General features: G+C 50.4%; 1 protein-coding gene across 2 annotated transcripts in view; it reads left to right on the top strand.

Moving 5' to 3' along the window:
• IGF2BP1 (insulin like growth factor 2 mRNA binding protein 1) overlaps positions 1-23,841 on the top strand; it is a 44,644-nt gene extending 20,803 nt beyond the window's left edge. The window contains exons 3-15 of one of the 2 annotated variants that reach the window (XM_006741453.3): positions 3,257-3,305; positions 3,826-3,877; positions 6,469-6,532; positions 8,173-8,454; positions 9,573-9,707; positions 10,768-10,890; positions 11,621-11,756; positions 12,653-12,775; positions 13,141-13,260; positions 14,080-14,154; positions 15,194-15,325; positions 15,576-15,689; positions 17,566-23,841. In XM_006741453.3, coding sequence (XP_006741516.1) covers positions 3,257-3,305; positions 3,826-3,877; positions 6,469-6,532; positions 8,173-8,454; positions 9,573-9,707; positions 10,768-10,890; positions 11,621-11,756; positions 12,653-12,775; positions 13,141-13,260; positions 14,080-14,154; positions 15,194-15,325; positions 15,576-15,689; positions 17,566-17,658 — 1,498 coding nt within the window. In that variant the 3' untranslated portion in view covers positions 17,659-23,841. The remainder of the gene's footprint in view (positions 1-3,256; positions 3,306-3,825; positions 3,878-6,468; positions 6,533-8,172; positions 8,455-9,572; positions 9,708-10,767; positions 10,891-11,620; positions 11,757-12,652; positions 12,776-13,140; positions 13,261-14,079; positions 14,155-15,193; positions 15,326-15,575; positions 15,690-17,565) is intronic. The other variant, XM_031036930.2, reaches the window with a different exon arrangement.
• The last annotated feature ends 361 nt before the right edge of the window (positions 23,842-24,202 follow it).

The following is a 24,202-nucleotide window of genomic DNA, read 5'->3' on the forward strand; positions in this document are numbered from 1 at the left end:
CCCGGCTTCCGCCAGCATTAGAGAGATAGGTCTCCTGTGGTTGCTCTGTATTGGGAGCTGCCTCAGGGCTTGGTAAACTGCCCTTCAGGTCAGGGCATGCAAAGAGGTCAGAAGCCACTGGGCGTTGGCACCCAGGAAAGAATTAGGTTGGTGAAACCATTGCTTTCATTGCCAGGGGCTATCACGCAACAGGTTTATCCGCTCCTGAGGGTGCAGAGGTGGTGGCTCATGAACCTCTAGGCATTCTCTTGCTTTTTCTGAACGAGGGATGTTGGGGTTTAGGCACTCCAGGCTCTGCTCAGAGTAGAGTGCCCTGTTCTAGGGCAAAGGTACTACTGCTCAACCCTAGTGGAAGCTGATGCACTGGAGTGTGGAGTGGGGCCCTGGGCCAGACCATAACCCTTTAGTTGTCAAGGGAGGCAGGGGAGTGGGACTGTAGGCACTGGTATTTCCCCACTGTTTCCGCAGCAGTGATGTCTAAATATTGTTAACGACGGTGTTACTGTCCCACGGTGAGAGCGCTCATTGGCAGCCCTTCTTCCGTCTCCTCCATGCTCGTCTGGATACCTGTAGGCTCCTGAGGACCCACTCCCAAGTCAGGCGCCCTCATTCACACAGCTTATCTCTTGAAGTCCTCCCAAAAGCTCTGTCAGTTTCCACAGGAAGAAACAAGGTATGAGCCAAGGAGTACCCCCATCAAATGCCGTAGCTTCTCTCTGGACCCCCAAGCCCTCAGCATACCAACCCGGTCCAGCTTGCACCTGGCCTTCCATAGTTTGTGGGGCGGATGAGTTCAGCGGGGGTCCTGGGAAGGGTACAGTTCCCAACATCGCCCCATGTGCTTTGGGCCTGAAAGAACTTGGGCAGCACCATAAGTAATAGAAACCAGGCCAAGGGCTTAAAAGACAAAGGGTCTTCCGGGGCTTCTGTTGTGTGTTTGTCAGGGTTGGGGGCTTGGGGAAAGGAGGTTTGGAGGCCTGAAGGGGTTCCCAGGATTGGGTGTGCATGTCCTAGAGGGGTGGGTGAGTCTCTGCCTCTTGAGGGTGGGAGAGGGCTGGGAGGAGGTCTTTTCTTTCATTGGTTGTGTGGCCCTGCCCTCCTCCCCCTCCTTCTCCTGGAACATTCCAGACATTCCAGACTGCCATTGCTTTCAGGATATGGATTAAAACCCCAAACTGAGATTTGATTTCCTTACCCCATCCCCTCCCCAACTTTTCCCTACCCTGAAAAGAAAGCCCCTAAATCTGGGAGTTTGAAGTAGTAGTAGGAGGAGGGTATTTTTGATCTTCGATCTCAGAGTACACTAAGGGACAATCTTGAAAGAACTGTCTTCACACTGAGCCTCCTGCCTGGGGGTTGCTTTAAGCCCTTACTGGTTTGAATTCCCAGGCAGGCAGCCCCTAGAGGGAGTGACTCCTGTCATGGGGCATCAAGCTAGGTCAGTGTCCTCAGTCTTCCAATGGTGTAACCATCTGTTCCTCAGTTCTCCAACAGTTGGACTTTGATTGTGACGGTTCCTGCATTTTCTCAGCCTGTTTGGGCACAAAATGAGTGTTATATGGGACATCCCTCACTAGGCTAGATGCCATGGGGCCCCCTCTTTTGCCTATGAATGGAATCAAAGAGAGTGGCCTGGTGTGGGATCTGACGACTGGACTTGTTTCTTATCCTTGCTCTCTTGTCCTGCAGTGTAGCCTGACGACTTTAGATCAGGTTCATGAACCACCCAAGGTAGAGAGCCATACATGTAGATTCCCTTCAACACGTATCCTCCTTTTCCCTGAAGTCATTTTGTCCCAGGAAGAGGTTTCCTTTGTGTATTTCATCAGTAAAGACTTTCCCTGCTCAGAGCTGCACAATTAGAAGGGATCTTAGAGACCCTCCAGTTTCCATTTTGCAGCTGTAAGACACTTAAGGTCACAGGGATGGAATGAGTGAGCTGGCCTAGGACAGAGCCAAGAGGGAAACATTTATGGTGAGAGCTTAGCATCCCTTCCTCATGTGTTTTCAACACCCCCCTCCCCTAGCAAGCTAGGAGCTGACAAGGGCCCAGTAGGAACACTGAGGCCTGAAGCTTACATGGCTTAGTCAGATGAAGACTCAATCAGGGGTAGTTCAAGAGCTAGAACTGGATTTTCTTGCTTCCCAGGCCAGTTTTCCCTCATGCTGTTAGAATTTCATTGGACCATGTCCCTGAACTAAGTTTGTGATCAAGGATATGCTGAGACATAGATGACAATTGACCAATGAAGATCAAGTCAATTGAAATGTTGTAAGCCCAGGGATTAGGGCATCGATTTGGGTAGTGAGCAGTTAATTGCCCTGGGAATCAACCTTGAACCTGAAAGCCTTCCTGGGGAAAATTACACTTTTAAGAGGTATTTGAAAGATGGGAAGGAGAAAGAGAAGTCATTTGGAAGGAGGGAAGGTGGTGGTCCTGATGCTGTGTTGTGTGTTAATCGTTCCACCTTAGTATTCCAAATGCTGCGTCTGTTACTACACTTTAAGTACTTGAAGCCCTTTGCTAAGCCCTAATATTATCTAACATCACCTGAAACCACCCTGTGAATAGGTATTATCCCTGTTTTACAAAGAAAGGAAAGTGAGCCTCAAAGAAGTGAAATAATTTTAAGATCAGTGCTGTTAAGTGGAACAGAGATTTAAATCCATACCTGTATAAAAAACACTTAATTACCGCACTATTATCCTCCTGTCATTTGTTTGCATGTGTGTCTCTCCCAATAAATTGTGAGCACCTTGAGGCCAGGTACTTTGTCTCTTTTGTTTGTCACCGTGTCCCCAGTATCTAGAACAAAGTATAGCCTGAAGTAGGCAACAGTTAAATGGGTATTGGATTAATGAATGAAGTCTCTGTAGCAGCTTTATATTCCTAATGCCTGAAACATGGTGGGAGGTAAGAGGTGAGAATAGGTGGTTAGTGAAGGAAAGAGCAGGGCGAGACCGGAGCACAGGGACAAAAAAAGCAGGTGTGATTTGGGGGGAATTATGTTACCCTGGTGCTTCGGGCCTCTGATCACGGTCTTCCTATCTGTCGTAGCACTGATAATTTACACTCTGAAGTGAGGCACCCTTCCACCAAATCTTTATTCCCAAAGGTTATCGTTCTTGGATTCTCAGACTTTGGTGTTGAACAGAAGGTAGGGAGATACAGACTGACGTAGGGATTAAACACTGCCAGGTCATAGGCCCCTAAAGCATCCAGAGTGGTCATTAATCCTGTTCCCTCTAATTTCAGGAGTCGGAAAATTCAGATTCGAAACATCCCACCCCAGCTCCGTTGGGAAGTAAGTGTTGGGGGAAACTCAAGACATGGGGAAGTAGAGACTGGAAAGGAAGCCCGGGCCAATCTGAGTTGGCAGAGATGACTGGGGAGGTCCCCTGGTGGTTTGGGGGTCGGCCAGGGATGCTAGTACTGAGGGAGTTGGTTGGTTCTCATCCTCAGCCCAGGACTACCCATGTTAGTCCTTTGGGCTTGTCCCTGTGATGAGAGGCATTAGGAAGGTGGGTAGGGTGTTCCCTGAGCCCCAGACTTAGACCCCGGAGGCCCAAGTCTACTTCCAAAAAGGCCCTTAGAAGCCTTTTTGTTGTGCTCAAGTACATTTCTTCAAAGATACCCTGACAGGTTACCAGCAGTTATCGGTACCCTAGAGGGAGTAAGCTAAAACAGGTCATACTGCTCAGTCCCCACCTAAGGCTCTGCCTGTGCCACCATCCTTTGGGGTGAGGGTGGCTGGTGGCTGGCTTCGTGACAGTTCCTGGGATGCTCAGAATAGCCTTCCTCTCTTCTCTCGTCCATGCTCCTAGGTGCTGGACAGCCTGCTTGCTCAGTACGGTACAGTGGAGAACTGCGAGCAAGGTAAGGGTACAGTGGGGAAGTGGGGGGTGGGTGCTGGAGCAGTTTGGGGGATCTACTCTGCTTCGTTTTCCACGACCACATCCACCTGGCATAGCAAAAGCAGACAAGGCAGGCAGACAGAATATGGCACGAAGGGAGATCCACACATGGGGGACGTGGGCATGTCGTCCCGGCTTTGGCTGTGCTGCTTCTCTCTGGAACAGGTTTCTCTCTTTAATGAGCAAAAGTCACTCATTTCCAGCATGGGGTCCCAAGCTCTTAGGGGTCAGTCACGGTCGAAAGAGAGGTCTGAAGGGTTTAGCAGCATGGAAATGGGGCACTCGGCCTGAGTAAGTCTGCAGCCCCTTTACTTTAAAAGCTTCATGATTCTTTATGTTTGGCTGGAATAGTCAACTGGTTATCTCTTTATAGAAGCTCTGATTGTCAGCTATATGGCTTGGGTCAATTAAAAAAAAACAGATTTTATTACTGGGCACATAGTGATGGGCAGGCACAGTCTTTCAAGAGTGGGCCCACAGGAGAAATACTAAGAAATCTGGGTCATAAAATATTTGCTAAGATTTCTGAGGTTTCTCCATTGCTTCAGGTTATAAATAATTTCCAGAGGAAATGAGCTAAAATAAGAATGGTTTTGGTTGACACAAGGTAGAGCTTGTCCATTCGAGAAGATACAAGTGGAGTTTGTAGATCTTCAGAAGCGTAAAGAATCACCCCGTCGAGATTTAAATGCTTATCTCCATTTTCTTTGGAAAGGTGCAAGCTAGAAATCACTCTAGATTAAAATACTTGCCTGCACATAGGTAAAGTGCTGAATCTATCAAACAAGTTCTCCAGCTCTAATCCTGTAGGTTGCCTTTTTATCATAAATGCCAGGACACAGCTGGACACACTGATAACCATTGCCCAGTACTGCTCACGCGTTAGACTAATGACTGAGTTACTCTTGGACAAATAGCAAGAATGAGTGCGGGCTTGGGAGCACGTTGTGAGCCGCCCTGGGAGGCCCCGCAGGAGTCCACGATAGCTCAAATCTGTCTGGGGCTCACCCAGGAGCTGTAACACACCATATCAGGAGGGGAGACCCGTTCCCTGGAGAGAACACAATGGGAAATGTTTGATTTTGTTGGACAACAGAGAAAGTCTTCTGGTGTCACTTTCTAAGTGAAGTCCTTTCTGTTCACTTTTTAAAATCGCACCCCTTCCCACCACCTCCTTTAACCCTGATTTACATTTCTCCATGGCCATCATCAACCCATCTGATAGGTTAGAGAATTTGCTTATTGTACTTCGCGTTGTCTGCTCCTGTAAGCTCCGGGAAGGCAGAGCCTTCGTTGGTTTCATTCATTCCTGTGTTTCAGTTTAACTGGAAAGATAGTTCTTGGCGGAATCTCCCTTACTCACCACTGGTGGGGGAGCTCTGCGGATGAAGGCAAGAGGGGTTTAGAGTGGTCTGCGCTGAGGGTCTGTGGCCAGGTGACTTATCCTCAGGATGATGGGGGCAGAGGCTTGGTTTTTGTCACTGTCCTCCACCCCAGGGCTGAGCTGGCCTAGGGAACCCCAAATCAAAAGACAGATACAAGACACGTTAATTTTATTAATTCAAGAAGTGTGCCCCCAGACTGCCTGGAATTCTATTGTCCAGCCCAGTCTCTCCCTGTAGGAAAGAGTATATGGCAAAATCCAGTGAAGACCAAGAGGTTTCATGGTAAGAACGGAGGACTTGGATGGGAATAATGGCAGGTGCCATGGATTTATGATGGATTGAATGTGCATTTCCACTGCCAAGATGTTTGGAAGACTGAGTCAGGAAATCGCCACCCCTCGGTTCCCCAGTAGCTGCTCCTCTCAGCCCATTTAGCTTGGGTTATGATACACTCACGTGTGGTCCATCTGTCCTTGAGGATGCTCTGCAGTGGAAGTGGGTCTCTTCACCGTATTCTTAGAGACCATGTCTTGGGATGTTTGCTTCTATAAATTGCTAATCTTACGGTGTGTGCATTTTTAACTAGTTTAGCTTCCCAAGAATAAATTCGTCTCCCAGACCTGGTGTGTGCGCTCCCTGCCGCCTAACTGCTATGCTGACTTCAGCACCCTTTTGTCGCCCAGCTCTCGGGGGTGGGGGGGTGGCCAGGGGAGATCAAAAGAAGACACAGGAGGGAAAATGCAAAAAGATTAATTTGAATTTTCTAGGAGTTCTGGAGAGAGGGGCCTAAAGGGCACATAGTTTGCCTTGTCATTCATGTATTCCTTCTTACAACACATGTAACTTCTTATAACCTTATAACCTGAAAGGATGAGCTTTTTTTTTTTTTTTTTAAGATTTTATTCATTTATTTGAGACAGAGAGAATGAGAGACAGAGAGCATGAGAGGGAGGAGGGTCAGAGGGAGAAGCAGACTCCCTGCCGAGCAGGGAGCCCGACGCGGGACTCGATCCCGGGACTCCAGGATCATGACCTGAGCCGAAGGCAGTCGCTTAACCAACTGAGCCACCCAGGCGCCCGAAAGGATGAGCTTTTAACACTTGGGAGTTCATTGGCGGCATCTCCAGATCTTGCTGCTCTAACCTTGGCCTCTGTTTTGCTCCCCCAGTGAACACCGAGAGTGAGACTGCGGTGGTGAATGTCACCTATTCCAACCGGGAACAGACCAGGCAGTAAGTGGGCCGGAAAGCGGGGCGGGGCGGGTCTTCGCGGGTTGTTGGGAGCCAAGTACACGTGCTTCTCCACGCTGGGGTCCAGGCAGGCAGGAGCGCCTTCTGTTACTGTGATAGCCAGTCGCAGACTCTTTTTGGTTCAGGTTCAGGTTCAGGTATCTCAAGGGTTCAGAAACTTATCAAGATTGGTAGCAAATCCATGGACGGGAAGGGACCCAAAGACCCTCCCAGGAAAGGTGGGGAATCCTCTGTAGGAGAAAAAGTGGGCTTTGCGTTGGGTCTCCGGGTGCCCCGGCACTGCAAGGGTCCTTTGCTGTGTTGACGGCGCCATCTAGTGATAGTAAGGAGGAACTGCGAGGTTTACAAAAGGGATTTGTTCACGTTCTGATGTGGCGGGGGCAGACATTTTATTTCGGTGATGCCACGAGCCCCAATTGTGCTCCTGTCGGGTCCTGTTAGTCCCATCACACCTATGCTTTCTAGCTCCTTAAGCCCTTTGATTGAGCAACTACACGCCTCACCCACTGGTACTGACAGACTTTGTACACTTTGTGCATTTACTCACTTACATCCCACCCGTTACAGGGTTTTTGCCACATTTAGCTTTTGACAGCTTTCTTGTTCCTTCAGCATGCTGCCTCTAGCTGGGTGATGATACATTTTAAAGATTTATTTATTCATTCGAGACACAGAGATAGAGTATGAGCAGAGGCAGAGGCAGAGGGAGAGGGAGAAGCAGGCTTCCCGTTGAGCAGGGAGCCCGATGCGGGGCTCAATCCCAGAATTCTGGGATCATGACCTGAGCCAAAGGCAGACGCTTAACCATCTGAGCCACCCAGGCGCCCCTTAAAAGTTTATTTTTAACTTCTCTCTACACCCGACGTGGTGCTCGAACTCAGGATCCCGAGGTCAAGAGTTAGCACACTCTACTGACTGAGCCCGCCAGGAGCCCTGCCCCCATTTTCTTTTAGGTGGCTCTCTGGGCTCAGGATTTTCTGGAGGTCCCAACTGCCCCTTGTGGCTAGTGTGTGGTCCTTAGCCTGGCTCTAAAGGTCATGTCAATACTCGGCTTACTCCCCACTGCCTGTTGCTGCCTTGTTAACATTTCTAACCTGCATCAGCCGGTGTGGAACTGGATGGAGCTTGCCTCCTCCCCTCCCACAGTGTTACTCACTCCTGCTTTGCAGACATTCCAGATAGACTTAAACTCCTGCTTCCAAGCTGTAAGCAAGACATTCCGTCTCCAACCCTATTTTTTTTTTTTACAGTTTCCTCAAACATGGAAGGTGCCAGACTCAACAGGTGTAAAAACAAGTCTCTTGTTTCATGTGTTTATTATATTTATTCACTTACCATGAATCACATGTGATTCTCACGTTAATCTTACGAGATGCGTAGTTCTGGCTGGAATTAATAAGCCAATTCAAAATTCATTGGGAATAACTTAATTTAGGTTTCCCTTTGATGTCTTCAGCCGTTTAGACTGGCAAGTTCTCTGAGGTGGAGGTGGGAGTGGTGGGTAGGTGGTCATCTCCCTTGTTTTTAGTGTGTTCCAAGTTGTAACCCGGAGTGCTTTGCACACGGAACGCCTTTGGTGTGATTGGCATGGTGTGACCAGTAGACTCTCCCTCTGTCCTCAGAGCCATCATGAAGCTGAATGGCCACCAGCTGGAGAACCACGCCTTAAAAGTCTCCTACATTCCTGACGAGCAGATAGCACAGGGTCCTGAGAATGGGCGCCGAGGAGGCTTTGGCTCTCGGGGTCAGCCCCGCCAGGGCTCCCCTGTAGCAGCGGGGGCCCCAGCCAAGCAGCAGCAAGTGGATATCCCCCTGCGGCTCCTGGTGCCAACCCAGTATGTGGGTGCCATCATTGGCAAGGAGGGGGCCACCATCCGAAACATCACGAAACAGACCCAGTCCAAGTGAGTCTTGGCTGCTGGGCACTGGGAGCCGGGGTACCGCCTGGTAGCACACCGGGGAGTCTCAGTATTTACATTTCAGGAAATGTTGCCTGGGATGTGTTCCCATTTCTCTTCATTGGGGGATGGGGGTGGTTACTGCTCCAATTGCAGCGTCCTGGGAAGGTGGGGAGGTTGAATGGGCCTGGTGCATGCCAGTTGGTGGTAGTGGCTGGGCCACACCGTTCTTAGTAGGAATGGTTCTAGAATTTCTCGTAGGACGTGCCACCAAGCAAACCTAGTCTAGGTGAGTCAGTCACTGTGGTGCACTGTGGGTTCAGCACTGCCTGTTGGTGGCCACTGGGCTGGGCAGCTTGGCCAAAGCCAGCCCTCAGTAATAGGTCATCATCCTGCCCCATCTCCGATTCCCCTACTGTTACCCCTCTAACCTCTTTTTAAAATTTTGACTTTATTTTTTTTAAAGACTTTATTTATTTATCTGACAGACACAGCAAGAGAGGGAACACAAGCAGGGGGAGTGGGAGAGGGAGAAGCAGGCTTCCCACGGAACAGGGAGCCTGATGCGGGGCTCGATTCCAGGACCCTGGGATCATGACCTGAGCCGAAGGCAGACGCCTAACGACTGAGCCACCCAGGCGCCCCTGACTTTATTTTTTTTATTTGTGTATAGTGACTCCTCTTCTCTAATCTTTATAGCTAATCAGGGTACTCTGGAAAAGAACAGGTCACATCATGTCCTTACTCCGAATGCATCCTTTATTATTTACTTTTAATTTGGGACAGTGTGCCTTCCCTTTATAGTTTTACGGGAGAGAATCCAGCATTTAAGGGGAATGCAGCTTTAGAGCTGTGGGCTACTGATTGCCAGCCCTGTGTTCCCATGCCAGATGCCACCATCGTCCGTTCCCCCCCTCCCCCCCACCTCCTGACTGGGACAGAATCCAGAGCAGCAGGCTGGCCTGGGTTCCTCTGGCCTTTTCTCTGCCCTTTCCTGTTCTGCACTGGGACTTGTTCCAAGAGCCATTTCTGTACTTTTGGTTGAGGAGACGTGGTAAGGAGGGTGAAGAAGACTCTGGGTTTCACCAGGGACCCCTAACCATCCTTGACCTTGTGGTCCTTAGGATAGATGTGCACAGGAAGGAGAATGCAGGCGCTGCGGAGAAGGCCATCAGCGTCCACTCGACCCCTGAGGGCTGCTCATCTGCATGTAAGATGATCTTGGAGATCATGCATAAGGAAGCAAAGGACACCAAAACGTAAGGCTTTTATTCAACATTTCTCATAATGAGGGGAATGCCACCTCCCCCGCTCCAACACACTTTATTCGCAAGAATGCAGGGATAAATAGGAGACAAAGGACATAAACTGAGACACGAGGTCCTCTTTTCCACAAGTAACACCCTGTATACTCTCTTAGCAGTTCTTTTTTTTTTTTTTAAAGATTTTATTTATTTATTTGAGAGAGAGAGACTGAGAGAGTGCATGAGAGGGGGGAGGGTCGGGAGGGTCAGAGGGAGAAGCAGACTCCCTGCTGAGCAGGGAGCCCGATGCGGGACTCGATCCAGGGACTCCAGGATCATGACCTGAGCCGAAGGTAGTCGCTTAACCAACTGAGCCATCCAGGTACCCTTTTTTTTTTTTTTAAGATTTATTTATTTGACAGAGAGAGACACAGCGAGAGAGGGAACACAAGCAGGGGGAGTGGGAGAGGGAGAAGCAGGCTTCCCGCCAAACAGGGAGCCCGATGCGGGGCTCGATCCCAGGACCCTGAGATCATGACCTGAGCCGAAGGCAGACGCTTAACGACTGAGCCACCCAGGCGCCCCTCTCTTAGCAATTCTGTGCACTTACAAGCGTGTGTATGCGTTTGTCCATATACGTTTGTGCGCACAGGTGTGCATGTGCATGTTTTAGCGCAAATAGGACTGTAATGAACGTGTTCTGTAGTTAGTTATTTTCACATTTATGGATCAGTAATTACTGACCCATCTCAGTTCTTTCTAAAACTTCATGGAGTTCTATAGTGTGGCTATTTAAAAGTATACAATTGAATGAGCATTAACATGCGTATACCTGCAAAACCATCACCACGATTACGATAATGAGCATGGCCATCACTCTGGTAGTCCTTGTGCCCCTTGGCGGCCCCTCCCTACTTCCCCATTTCTCTAGTGCTAAGCAACCACCAATCTGTTGATTTTTGTCATCTTTTAAAATGTAGTTTTGTCCCGGAAACCCCACGTCTGCGGTGGCATGCTGACCGTGTCTCTGCGTGCCCCAGCATTTAACAGCTCCTGTCCCTCTCTCTTTCCCAAGGGCCGACGAGGTTCCCCTGAAGATCCTGGCCCATAATAACTTTGTGGGGCGTCTCATTGGCAAGGAAGGGCGTAACCTGAAGAAGGTGGAGCAGGACACAGAGACAAAGATCACCATCTCCTCGTAAGGCTCTCATTTACCTCTTTATGGGTGGGATGCCCGTGGGCTCAGGGACGGCAGTATATCATTGGGCCTTCATGCTTGGCCCCGTAAGTTGGATGCAGTTTCTGTTCTGTTGAAGAATAATCAGTGACATGGCAAAGAGCGTTTATCTCTGTGAGGGCTGGGGTTGCTGGAGCGCATCCTTTCGTCCTCTGGCCTGCCCATCACTCCTATCCCCTGCATCTCAGAGAGCCTGCAGCTAGGGCGGGGTCTCAGGCATGTTTGCTGGTCCGTGAGAAGCAGACCGACCCAGGTCCTGGTCTGAGGATTGGGTGTATGCTCCCCTGTGTCGGGGCCTGTCTCCCCCGGAAGAACCAGAGCCAAGCAGATCGATTATCTCTTCTGTGAGCACTGTGCTTCTTCATTGCATCCCAGACTCGCTGTGTTCCAAAAGCACAGGAAATGGGTTGCGTAGAACCACTGGAGAAACTTCCAGTCCTGAGCATCCTCATTGCTTTACCGGTGATGAAAACCTGTCTATGATTGGACTCATTGCAAATCGAGGGGTTTCAGTTGGGTGTTCTCCTCTCCCTGTACCTTGCTCCCTCCCTGCCTGGGTTACAGACTGAAGGCCAGAGACGGGGAGCTATTTGCTGAAAGTGAAACAGCCTGCAGGAGCTGTTTCTGCGGCTGATTCCCAGCCATGGCCCCTTCCTGTTGGGAGGATGACACGACTCTGCTCTCCCGCCAGGCTGCAGGACCTCACCCTCTATAACCCTGAGAGGACCATCACTGTGAAGGGGGCCATTGAGAACTGCTGCAGGGCTGAGCAGGAGATCATGAAGAAAGTCCGGGAGGCCTACGAGAACGACGTGGCTGCCATGAGTGTGAGTGCCAGAGGGCCAGTCACCCTAATGCTCTGAGCCTGGGGCACTGCAGATGGGGGTCTCCACCTGGGGTGGGCAGGCCACACGCCTTTGGATCTCCAATCCTCCAGATCTTTTACGTTTAATGAATAGAGATTCTTTATCTGATTGCTGAGGTGGGGGTTGGGTTTCATCTTCGGTTTCAAAGTCTGTGGTCTTCCTGTAAGATTGGTGTTTGTGTGTTCTTCAGTGAGGAGAGGGGCCATAATTTTCATCTGATTTGTTTTTTTAAGATTTTATTTACTTATTTCAGAGATAGCACGAGAGCCAGGGTGAGCCAGGGGTGGGGGAGGAGCAGAGGGAGAGAGAGAAGGACAAGCAGACTCTGCATTGAGTGCAGAGCTCAATGCGGGGCTCGATCCCACAACCCCGAGATCATGACCTGAGCCGAAATCAAGAGTCGGACACTTAACCGTCTGAGCCACCCAGGTGCCCCTCATCTGATTTTTAAAAGGGAGTGAGGATGTGGAGTACAGGAAAAAAGGTGAGCCTTGGAGTCTAACGGAGATCTGTTGTTGCTGTGCCTTCTCATAGGAATGTTCCAGGGCAGGGTGAGTGGAGTAAACCACCAGAGAGATGGGACATCTGAGGCTCTGGTTGACCCTTCTGGTTGGTGTTGCTGGTTCTTGGTCCAGCGATAATGTCCCATCACTCACAGCTCCATGCTCTAAGTGTATGTGCGTGTGTGTGTGTGAGAACCGGAAGGGCAGGCAGGTTTTGTGCAAAAGCACCCAGTTCTCCTGTGTTCACTCCCCCCCACCTCTCCCACCCCTCCCACCCCACCCCAGCACTGCCTTCTGGATTCAGCCAGCCCTGCATCATGAGCTGACCTCTCCCTCCTTACCTTCCTTCCCCAGCTGCAGTCACACCTCATCCCTGGCCTGAACTTGGCGGCTGTAGGTCTGTTTCCAGCCTCGTCCAGTGCGGTCCCGCCACCTCCCAGCAGCGTCACCGGGGCTGCTCCCTATAGCTCCTTTATGGTAGGTGCAAGATCTCCTTGGGGGGTGGGGTGGGGGAGGTGCTGGGCCCTTCCATGGCCTCCCTTAGGGTCCAGCCCCCTGCGGGAGCCTGATACTTGGGAATTTGCAGAGAGAGGGAAGGGAGGTCTGGGATGCCCCTCTTGGGCAGTACTCCCAGTCGTGTGCACAGCGTCTCAGATGCCACCTGGGCTGCCGGCAGCCCTCTCCCTTTGTCCTTGGGGGCCTGGGGAGAGCCAAGGAGCGGGTTGCCCACGTTGGCCGCCAGGTGTCTGCCTTCTTCTCTTTGAGGCTGCACGCCCTGGGGGGTGGAAGGGCTTCCAGGCTGCGTCCCTCACCCCTGGTCGTAACACGCCCTGTCTCGGCAGCAGGCTCCGGAGCAGGAGATGGTGCAGGTGTTCATCCCGGCGCAGGCAGTGGGTGCTATCATCGGGAAGAAGGGACAGCACATCAAACAGCTCTCCCGCTTCGCCAGTGCCTCCATTAAGGTGACCTGCTCTGTCTCCTTCCAGGTCCTGGGAAGAGGGCAGCGCCCTGCTTCCACCCCCTCAACCTTTCTTCCCGCTGTCGTGTGGTCTGTTTCTCTGATGGATTGTCGTGCATATGACTTTGCCCAGGGCCTTCGGTGCTCCTGGGCTTCCGGGCAAGGGAGGAGGCCGAGTTGCTGCAGAGGAGGATCGCTTAGGTTCTGGCCTAGACTGATGTGGGTTCAGCCTGCAGCCCCTAAGCTAAGGCCGTCAGCCTCAACCACTATTCCCTTGTCACTGCGATCATTGTCCTAGTGCTGTGAAATTTCACAGCCGGCGCCCCACTCGGCCAGTGCCCAGCGCTGGGGGGGTGGGATGGGGGGGGTTGCGGTAGATGCCGACTGTGTTTTCGCCCCCCCTTGGCTGGGGTCCAGCACAGAGAGAAGGGAGAGTGTCCTCGTGAAAGTTTCACAAGCTTAAATCCAGTTGTGTCGGTGGCCCCTAAAGGACTTGGTCAGATGCAGGGATTCTTTTCTGCTGAAGTGTGGTCCCTGCCCTCCTCACCGTGGGCATTTTGTCTGTTCCCCACTCTGGGCAGGACCCCACGGAAGCCTCCCCGGGAAGCTGGGAGGGTGGGCGGTGAGGAGGGAATGTCCCTGGAACACACGCACCCACGTCCTCATCACATTTTTGGTGCAAGGGCAATGCCCTTGGGGTTCAGGGCCTTTGTTCTCACCTCTCCTAGCCCTCGGAAGTAGGTGGTGGAAGTGGGATGGTGGCAGGGGGCTCGGAGGAGGTGAAGGTAAGGGGCACCTCTTTGACCAGCTCTTTGCTTTCTAGATTGCTCCTCCTGAAACTCCTGACTCCAAAGTTCGTATGGTCATCATCACTGGACCCCCAGAGGCCCAATTTAAGGTTCTCATCTTTGTTTTTCCAAAGAAAAGGAATTGAGGTTGGGTGGGAGTGCAAATCTGCATAACACTTTCTTAAAAAAGTTTTTATCTATTTATTTAAGTAATCTCTACATCCAATGTGGGGCTTGAACCCATGACCCCAAGAGCAAGAGTCTCATGCTCTTCTTTTTTTTTTTTTTTTTTAGATTTTATTTATTTATTTGAGAGAGAGAGAGAGAGCACATGAGAGGGGGGAGGGTCAGAGGGAGAAGCAGACTCCCTGCTCAGCAGGGAGTCCGATGTGGGACTCGATCCGGGGACTGCCAGGATCATGACCTGAGCCGAAGGCAGTCGCTTAACCAACTGAGCCACCCAGGCGCCCCTCATGCTCTTCTGACTGAGCCAGCTGGGTGCCCGTGGACAGCATTGCAATGCTGCTTTCAATTTGGCATCAAACTCAACTTCTGTTGACTTCTTCCCTCTTTCCTTCTGAAGGTGAACAGAAATAGGGGACAGAAGGAAGGCTGAGGGCTTCTTTCTGGTGCCCTGCCTTAGTTAGGAAGGAAGATCTTTGATGCCCAGTTCCCTTCTCTTCTTCATGTCCTACTGCATTGCTGGGTCCCTGAACTTCTGGTCACAGAGCCAGAGAGCTAACAGTTAGCTCCTGCTGACCTAGGCAGGGATGGAGAAGGGGATGCTCTCGAGGCTGTGTGGGCTGTCCAACATCCTATCCTCTGGCTGACTTGATCAGCTGCCTTATTCACCTAAATGGGATCATCCCAGACTCTGTAGGGTTGTGTAGCTTATGAATTGTACTTCTGGGAAGTATGTGTTCAGTTACTCTACCCAGCCTCTCCAGTATTACAAGTAAGCAGAAGGAAGAGGTCAGTGCTCTTGGCCATTTTCCTATCACCTGGTGTAGATGGTTGATGCACCCGTGGGCTGGGCCTGTGGGGCCAGAGAGGATGGGGTGGAGCTTGGGGGCTCTATTTCCATGTGTACCTCACTTCCCTTTTGTCATGTTTGTGGCCCGCTGATTAACAAGGACCCCCTCCTCTCAGGCTCAGGGAAGAATTTATGGAAAACTCAAGGAGGAGAACTTCTTTGGTCCCAAGGAGGAAGTAAAGCTGGAGACCCACATCCGGGTGCCGGCGTCAGCTGCTGGCAGGGTCATTGGCAAAGGCGGCAAAACGGTGAGCCTTCAGACCAGGGATGAACCTTCCGGATCTTAGTCCTCAAACCCCATAGCTCTGCCCTGGCCTCCTACTCCCCTACCCCGTACAATAAGACTTCCGACTTGCTCCTTTACCCAATTCTCCTCCCCAGCCCGGCTCCCAGGTCCTCCAGTTACCTGCTAGGGACTCGCCTCTTGCCCCTCCCTCCAGCCCCCTCCATGCTTTCTTGATAGCACCCCAAACTTCTCTCTGCGCCCCCCCCCCCCAGGTGAATGAGTTGCAGAATTTGACAGCAGCCGAGGTGGTGGTGCCAAGAGACCAGACCCCGGATGAGAATGACCAGGTCATCGTCAAGATCATCGGGCATTTTTATGCCAGCCAGGTACATGTGGCACGACCCGTCCCCCCGCCCCCCCGCCCTGCCCCGCCACCTCGTGGGAAGACAGCAGGAGCCCAGGGATTGGAGAAGCAAGAGGCCAGATGTTGATTTGCATAGCTTTGACCATGGCTTTGACCAGTCCCGTGGACTTCTGCCTGCCTCTGGACTGGGCCATTCTTTTCCAAGTGTAGGAGTGTGATGTGTAGATGTTTTATGCTCTGTTAGAACTGTAGGGAAAGTGATTTGAGAAGTTCTGTATATAGTATATATTCTATATAGTGACTAGTATTTTTCTGTGTTACTTGCTCTATGTTAAGTCTTTCCTGTTGTCTGACTTTAGTCCTTCGCTCACCCCTTTTGCACCAGATAAGAAAGGAAATTGGTATTACCCACCACCCAGTCTTGTTTGTGGAATAATAACAGTGGTAACAACATTCTGGATTGCCTTTTTCCAGTGCAGTCCCTTTGCCTTTCTCACGACTACTCCATCCCTGGTTCCAGTTCTACTGTCCCATCCAGAACTCACCAGCCCCATATCACCTCCAGGGGTCCAGTCGGCACTGCCTGGCATTGGGACTGACCCCAGAGTCTGGAAAGAGGGTGGATATCAGGTTCAAATCTTAAATCTGAATCTTAAAACTCTGAATCTTAAAACTCAGAGAAAGGTTGATTGAAAGGTAGTGGGGTTTCCCTAAAATCCTCTGGCGTTGGGATTGGAAGGGATATGGAGACTTCTGGACACAAGCCCTTCTGTTCAGAGGATAGGCAGTTCCAAAGCTAGATGCTGCCTAAGCGGTCAAGGGCAATACAGGATCCTGGAACCCCGAACCCCAGCTCTCGGCTCCCAGTGTGGTGTGGCCAGACAGCACCAGGAATGGGTTTTGGAGGCAGAGGGCTTTGCACTCAGACCCCACATGGCTTTTCTGCTGTATGGCCTTGGCTAAGAAACTTTCTGTGACAGTCCTTGGAGAGAGGTATCAACAAGAGTCACGATAGTATCTAAGATTTCTGGGTGCATCTGATATACCAAACAGTATTGTGTGGTTCACGTATATTAGCTCATTTAATCCTCGTGACAATCTCATTGTACAGATGAGGGGTGTGGTAGTGTGAAGGATAGGTCCAAGGATGCACAGAGCCAGAATGTTCTCAGTACCGAAGTGGGGGGGGGGGGGTGGTGGTGGTATTTTTCATGTGTTAGAATGAGAATTAGAGGGAAATCTTTGTAAACCATCCACTTGCGGCTGAGTAGGAAGTAATATAAATCCTGAATCCACAGCCTTTCCCCCACCTACACCATCTTTCTCTTGAACCAAGAAACCAAGCACTCTGTTTATGGAAGGAAGCAATTCTGGTAAACGGTTAGGGGCACCCCGTGTTGTAGTTGGTTTCCCTTGCAGAACTCTGTCCTTAGCGAAGAGAGGAAAGAGTAAAGAGACGATCCTTGGGTATTTTGTCCATTTTTTACGGTGGAGCTTAGGTTTCACTGCTTGTTTGTAAATCCGTGTCTGGACGTTCCATCCCCTTTACTGGGAGCTCTGATTTGAGGAGGTCTCCTACCTGATGACCCTCTGACCAAACATACACCTGGAAACTCCAGGGGTTTTATTTTGGGTTCAGTAGCCTGTGTGGCGAGTTTGTCAATTTTTCAATTCTGGTGAATGAGTTTGTACTCTGTCCGCTCCCCCCCTCCCCACCGCGGTGGGGGCTGCTCAGGACCCACGGGGAGGCAGACAAACTTTAGGTCCCACTCACTCACTCTCTTTCTGTTGTGTTTGTTGCCGGTGTCTAGGTCCCAATGGCTTCTCTCCCCTAGGGTCTGGCTCTCTCCTTGCCTTTGGGGATCTTCACTCTTGCCTCTTCTCTGGTTCTCCCACAGATGGCCCAGAGGAAAATACGAGACATCCTGGCCCAAGTTAAACAGCTGCACCAAAAGGGACAGAGTAACCAGGCCCAGGCACGGAGGAAGTGACCAGCCCCTCCCCATCACGTCGACTCAAGGACAACGGGCTGAAATCGAGAGCGCGTTCTCCCCAGCAGGCCTGAGAATGAGTGGGAATCAGGGACACTTGGGCCGGGATGTAGATCAGGTTTGCCCACTTGCTTGAGAAAAGACGTTCCAGTGAGGAACCCTGATCCCTCGGCCCCACACGCCCAACCAATTGGCCCGACACTGCCCACCCCTCAGGGTGTCACCATGGAAATTTCTAGCTCAGGGTGCTTTTAAACGTGGATTGTTTAAGTAAGTTCTCCAGGTCCCACCGAGAGGGTGGGTCAGACCCCAGTGGGAAGAGAAATAAAATTTCCTTCAGGTTTTTCAATCATGCAGAGGGGTGTTTTAATCAGCCTCAAAGGATGGTTTGCTTCTTGACCCTAAAATCCTTCCAACCTTCTCCTGCTTGGTCCGTTGATTAAAATACCTCTACTCTCGTGCCCTGACATAGCCTCTTCCTATATTCACACGAATTGTTTTATCTGTACTGCTACCAGAAAAAGTGGGAACCAGTGCATTGCTTTGCTTACGTTATTGATTCAAAGGAGCAGACACACCAGCATCTATAGTTTATTATCCCACTCCTTCCCTAACCAACCAATAGGAACAGCAAGGAATAAAGAATGGGGGAAAAATATGATTAAAATATATAGTAATCCACGTTTAAAAGGAGTGCCCTTATGGCTGATCTAGTCCAGATCACCATCTTGAAAAATTGGCGCAATTAAAATTTTCTCCGCTCTGTCGGGACTTCCCCACCAAGATTCCTGCCCCATTCGCGTCCTCCTACCCATCTAGGTGCACATGGGTGGTACTGAATGCTCAGCGGGATAGGGGCTGACCACTGTACTGTCCCTGATTCCCATCATTCTCAGGCAGATTTTATATTTTTTTAAAGTCTATTTTAATGATTGGATATGAGCACTGGGAAGGGGACATGACTCCCCTTGATAAAGTCTCAGTTCCATGGAGGACTTGAGTGGCCCCAAAGGCTGCCACTGTGCCCTCACTCCAGCCCATGTGCTCCTATAAGGGCTGGTTCCCAGAGGCAGGGGTTGCGGGGCACTCCCCCCCCACGGCACTGTTCCCTTGGTGGTGGTGGGATGTGGAACCCAACCCTGAGCTCCCGGTAAAGCTGAAGCCCGTCATCTGGCATGTATTACGAATATTCAGTAAATTGGAGAGTATTTGCTTCTGTTTTTATCCTCGAGGCATATTTAACCGATGGCTTCTGCCTCCGTCAATCGTTGGCATGACCAAAGTTGTGCCTGAAAACAAAATTCAAAATACCCGCAGCATTATGCACAAAAGGGGTAAATAACCTTAATTTATTAATTTACTAGGCTCAATAAGATCCCGTTGGAAGTTCAGCCCTTATGGAAGACGGCAGCCATCAGTTAAATGAGGTTAGGCCTCCCCTCCGAATACACTGATTGTCAATGCATATTAGCCAGGTGGTGCACTTTAGCTACCTTGGACAATGCTATCAAGTGTGCTGGGAAGGGAGGAAGGCCTCTCTGCATGTGGAAAAGCCCATGCGTGGAGTCCCCTCCTTCCAACACTGCCACAACGACAGTAGTAATAATGAGACAACCATGACACGTGGGCGGAGTCAGTCAGGTAATGCTGTGCGCGAAGTAAACTACCTCAAGGTATGAAGTTACCTCAGCAATTACTTTCCTTTTTGTTCCCCCCACCTTTTTTTTTTAACCTTTTTTTTTTCTTTGCGGCTTGCTGATATTTTATATAAAAAAAGAAAAGCAAAGCAAAAGAGAAGCTGATAGTCTTGAATATTTTATTTTTTTAATGAAAAGAAAAAAAACGAGAAAGTTATGTTTCATAATTTCTTACAACATGAGCCAGTGTAAGCCTTTAGGATCTCTCTATGGAGAACAGGCCCTGTGGGCAAGGCAGGAGGGGCTGGCTCTTTGGGAGGAGGCTGGGGCTGCGCAGGCCCGAGGTTGAGAGAGCCCGGGGGAGGCCCTGATCTCTGACTCCCGGATTCCTACGCCACTGGGGCCTCTCTCTTGATCTCCTGCCTGTTGGGATTCAGAGACCTAGCAGAGCTGTAGGCCTCCAGGGGCAAACAACAGTCCCCAGCAACCGGCCCCTGGCATCCGCCCCCTCTCTCCCTTTTTGGTTAAAGGGCATCCCAGCCAGTTTTCCCCACCAGTGGTGCTGTTGAGATATTTTAAAATATTGCCTCCGTTTTATCGAGGAGTGAAATAATAACTAAAAAATATACCCATTAAAAAAAAAAAAACCCTCTATTTCTCTGTTTAGAAATATGGGAGCCAGAGTCCGTTGGTGGAAGAGACAAAGCTGCTCTCTCACCCTCAGAGAGGTCCGCCTGGTTTGTCATTGCAATCTTTTTCTTTTTCCTTCTTCTTCTTCTTTTTTTTTTTTTTTTTTGTTATTTTCATTTCAGTCCCATCTTGCTATTCTTTTTTGGTCTATATCAACAGACCAAGGAGCAGACAGACACTCGGATGCCTGCTCCCCTGTCTCCTCTATCTTCTTTAGATTGATCTGATTGATTTTAACAGTGGACCCAAACTAAAGGAATTCCTAATTTAGGGTGGTGGGTGGCCAGGAGGGGTAGGAGGTATGAGAATGTGATTGGGGACAGGTTCCTGCCTCGCTCATGTCTTATCCCTTTGTCCCCATGACATTCCTTTTTAACCTCCAGAATGGTCTACCCCAAAGAGAGGAGGATGCAGGAGAGCGTTTAGGGGTAATATCAGGCCAATCTAATTTGAGCTTCCCACCTGTCCTAACCCACAAAAAAAGGGGGGGGTCTCCCAACTTCCATCTCTGGCTCTCTATGCTTTATCCCAAAATGAAGCAGATAACGTTCAGACATCGGCCATTTGGTGATTTAAGGTGAATTTCCAACAGCAAGCATGCTTTAATATCTGGTTCAGACTACCAGCAGGAAAAAAACAAAAACCACCCACAGTACCTGAAATGTGATTGTTGCAGTGTTCAGTTTCCTTGGGATCCTGCTCCCTTCACACCTTAAGCCCACGTCCTTTTCCTTTGGCTGGTTCAGCTCCCAGAAGAGATCAGGAAGTGTGGCGAGGGACTATCCAATATGAGTTGAATTAGCACGGCTCCACTCATCGCTGACATTTGCCCAGCAGGAAGGTTGTGAAAGTTACCCTACCAGAAGCAGAAGGAATATGGTTTGGTGGTTAAAGTTTAGGGGAGATAAGGACCTGTCTTGGTGGGCCCACCTTTGACCCTTAGGCTAGGCTAGGTCTTGGGCCAGTTCCTTGTCCTCCTGCACATCACCTCCATTTCCCCATCCTTGGTGAGAGAAGTCAACGTGAAAAGCACTTGGGAGATTTGGATGATCTGAGAAAAGCGACTTTTAAAAAACCACTTCTTATACTCGAAGATTATATATATATGTGTGTGTGTGTGTGTGCGCTACATATATATTTTTAAGAAAGGACCATCTCTTTAGGATATATTTTTTAATTCTGTGGAACACACAAAAAACCAAAATGGTTTGATTCACTAACTTTGAAGCTGCATCTGACAGTTACACCCCGATGGCTTTAATCCCCTCTAGGGTCTGGTTGCCTTTTGCAGTTTGGATTGTGGACTCAACTCCTCGGAGGGGTCTGGGTAGGAGAGAGCTGAGTGGAGGGACAGGGAATTTTATCCCCTGCTGCTCTCTCCCCCCCTCCCAGTCCCTTGTCAGTCTTTATTCCTTTCCTCATGAGCTCTCCACTTCCAGGGGGGCGGTTGGGAGCTATGAGGTACGCCTCACTACTGCAGCAAAGACCCCGTGTAAAACCCAGAGAACACTGGGGGGGGACACTCCAGGTGGCTCTGTGTCCGTTTTCCTCTGTGCCAAAGACAGACAGACAGAGGCTGAGAGAGGCCGCTTCTGAATCAAAGCAGTAGCCATCTTTCGACATAGACTTGGGCTGTCTGAGAGGGGCTCCTGGAGACAGTGTGAGCTAAAGACGCGTCCCTTCCCTTCTGAGGCTCCTGGGGGACGTGGGGGCGGGACTTGCCAAGGGGTAGGGAGCTGAGAAAGGGGTCCGTTGGCTCCTGGTTGCACTTTGGGGAAGGGGGGAAAGTTTGGGGCCCCTCCACGTGGGACTGCTCTCCGTCCCCTGCCCCCACTGCAGAGATAGCACGGCGAGTTCCCTTCAGGCCTGGCAGACTGGCAGCGAGGAGGGGCCTCAGTTAGCTCTCAAGGGTGCCTTCCCCTCCTCCCACCCCAGACATACCCTCTGCCAAACTGGGAACCAGCAGTGCTGCGTAACTACCTCACAGAGCCCCAGAGGGACCGCCCGAGCTTCCAGTTCGTGAAGAAGCCGGCACCTCTAGTCAATCCTTTCCTCCCACCTCCCATCCAGGGGTGGCGGGAGATCCTAGTGGCTTTGGCATTCAAACCATGCAACCGTTTTTGCCTGTTTGTTGAAAACCGGTAGAAGGAAGACAGCACAGCCTAACATAAAGTAATTGCAGGAAGATGGAAGACAAACCCTCAGTGCCAGGGGGACATAAAGCCATTTCCCTTCCAAACCCTCGATGACTTCGATGCAGAACATTTCTCTTGTATTCAGACTTGGAGTAACACCAGCTGAAAGCTTCGGTTTCTTTCCTTTGGATACAGAAGGCTTCTCTATCGGGGTACAGGGCAGGGAGGAGACCTCGTGACCGAAGGTGGAGGTAGAGGGTGAGGGCCAGATCCCAACCTTGACCCTCGGGCCCATGCACCTCCTTGGGGCACAGCCTGATGATGGCACCCTTTGTAGGGTGCCTTAGTATGGTTGAATCCGGACTGACAAGACATGAAAGAATTTTTTTTTTTTTTTTCTGAAATGAACTAGCAGGAAGCTCCTCGGGAGCACGTGTTTTGAGTAACCACAGGTGATGGATGCTACGAGTAGAAATGGATTAACTACCTCAATCCTTACAATAAGATTGGAACCAAGGGCGGGGACTCGTGCATGAGGGTATGAATCCCAGCCAGGAGAAGTGAGTTGAGGCTTATGCCAGAAAAGGTTTGTTCTTGAGAAACAGGCAGGCCTGCCAGGATCCCCCCACTCCTGTCAATGGGGCTGGGAGGTCTGGCAATTAAGCACCCCCTTTCTGCCTTCCTTGCCCTGGGGTCCAATGTCACCCCTTTCCCTTCAGCCTGCCCCCGCTGCCCCCACTTGCTCTATCTTGTTGGACCAGAGAGGCTGGCTGGAGGTGAAGTCGGGGCTTGGGCCTGGAACCCATCACTCAGCCCTAGCGTCAGGAAGCCTGGGGAAGCCAGAGTTCAGACCTCTTCAGGGTTTCTCTGAGATGCTCTGCCTCCATTGTACCCCCTTCTCTGTCTTCACGGGGACAGTTGGCTCTAGAAGAAGAGGTGGTGCAGGATCCTTTGTCCTGAGAGAGTCCAAGGCCCCGTCCTCTGGTCGCTCAGGCGTGTTTGTAGTCGGGGAGTCCACTGGGCGGTCCCAGCCCCTCCCCACCCTCTTAATGGACCTCCTCATAGAAGCCCCATTTCACTTTTGTTTTATCTACCTCTTAGCAAGACAATAGAGATAAATTAGGTAGTGGCAACTCCACTTGCTTAGGTTAGGGGGGGAAAAAGATTTCTTTTTCCAAAGGAAAAAAAAAATATTACCTTAAAAATACTTTCCAAAAAATTTTAAAAAACCAAAAAAAAAAAAAAAATTTAAAAATTTAAAAAAAAAGAGGGAGACATTTTCCAGTCACCACTGGATTGTTTTAATTCCCCAAACTTTTCTCTTTTTTTTTCCCCCGTAAATAAGTTTCACTCTTTGGCGAGTTTCTCCACTTGTTTAAGATAACGTGCTATTTTAACAGGTACAGCTTTCACAGAGCCCCCCTGGCTTGCGTACCCCCCCACCCTACCCTCCACACCCCATTCCCCCACCGGTGAGTCCTACCTGTGCTCACCCCAAGACCCTCCCAGCCAGGTGATTTCAGCCCCACCCCCGCCAAGAATAAAGACTGTGTGTGTTGGGGTGCTTACGTCTCGACTCACCATTTCCCCCTGTGGGGGTTGGGGGGCCGCTTGTAACACTTCTGTGTAAATTTTATGTAACCCACTGCAATGTAAAGCTGTTCAAAATGAATTTCAGCAGATGATGAGTTAGCGTAATGAATAAACATCCTCTACCACCACTTGGATTCTCCCCTTTCTCCAGCAACTTCATCCTGGTCCCGGAAACCGGACTAAGTCAGAGGAGCCCTCTCCCCTGAGGCAAAGTGAATTGGTCTCCAGTCCTGAGACCCCACTCACTCAGGAGAGTGGAAGATGTGTTTTTATGGATGCAAATCCTGGTGGGGGCTGGAGGGGGCCCCTGCATGTGACTGCTCTCCTGGTCTGTAATTGTGGCCACTTTGAAAATTGTACTTGGCTGGCCACGTGCCAGCCATCACCGCCAGATTTTGGTTGTACCCTTTCTCCCGCCCTTTCATCTGTTCTTTGCTCTGTCCGGGGAGGTGGGGCAGCTGTGGCTCAGACTTTGCAAATTTGTTCTTT

The sequence above is a fragment of the Leptonychotes weddellii genome, chromosome 15 (assembly GCF_054177405.1).
Source record: "Leptonychotes weddellii isolate Sample4059 chromosome 15, ASM5417740v2, whole genome shotgun sequence".
In the NCBI taxonomy this organism is placed as follows: Eukaryota; Metazoa; Chordata; class Mammalia; order Carnivora; family Phocidae; genus Leptonychotes; species Leptonychotes weddellii.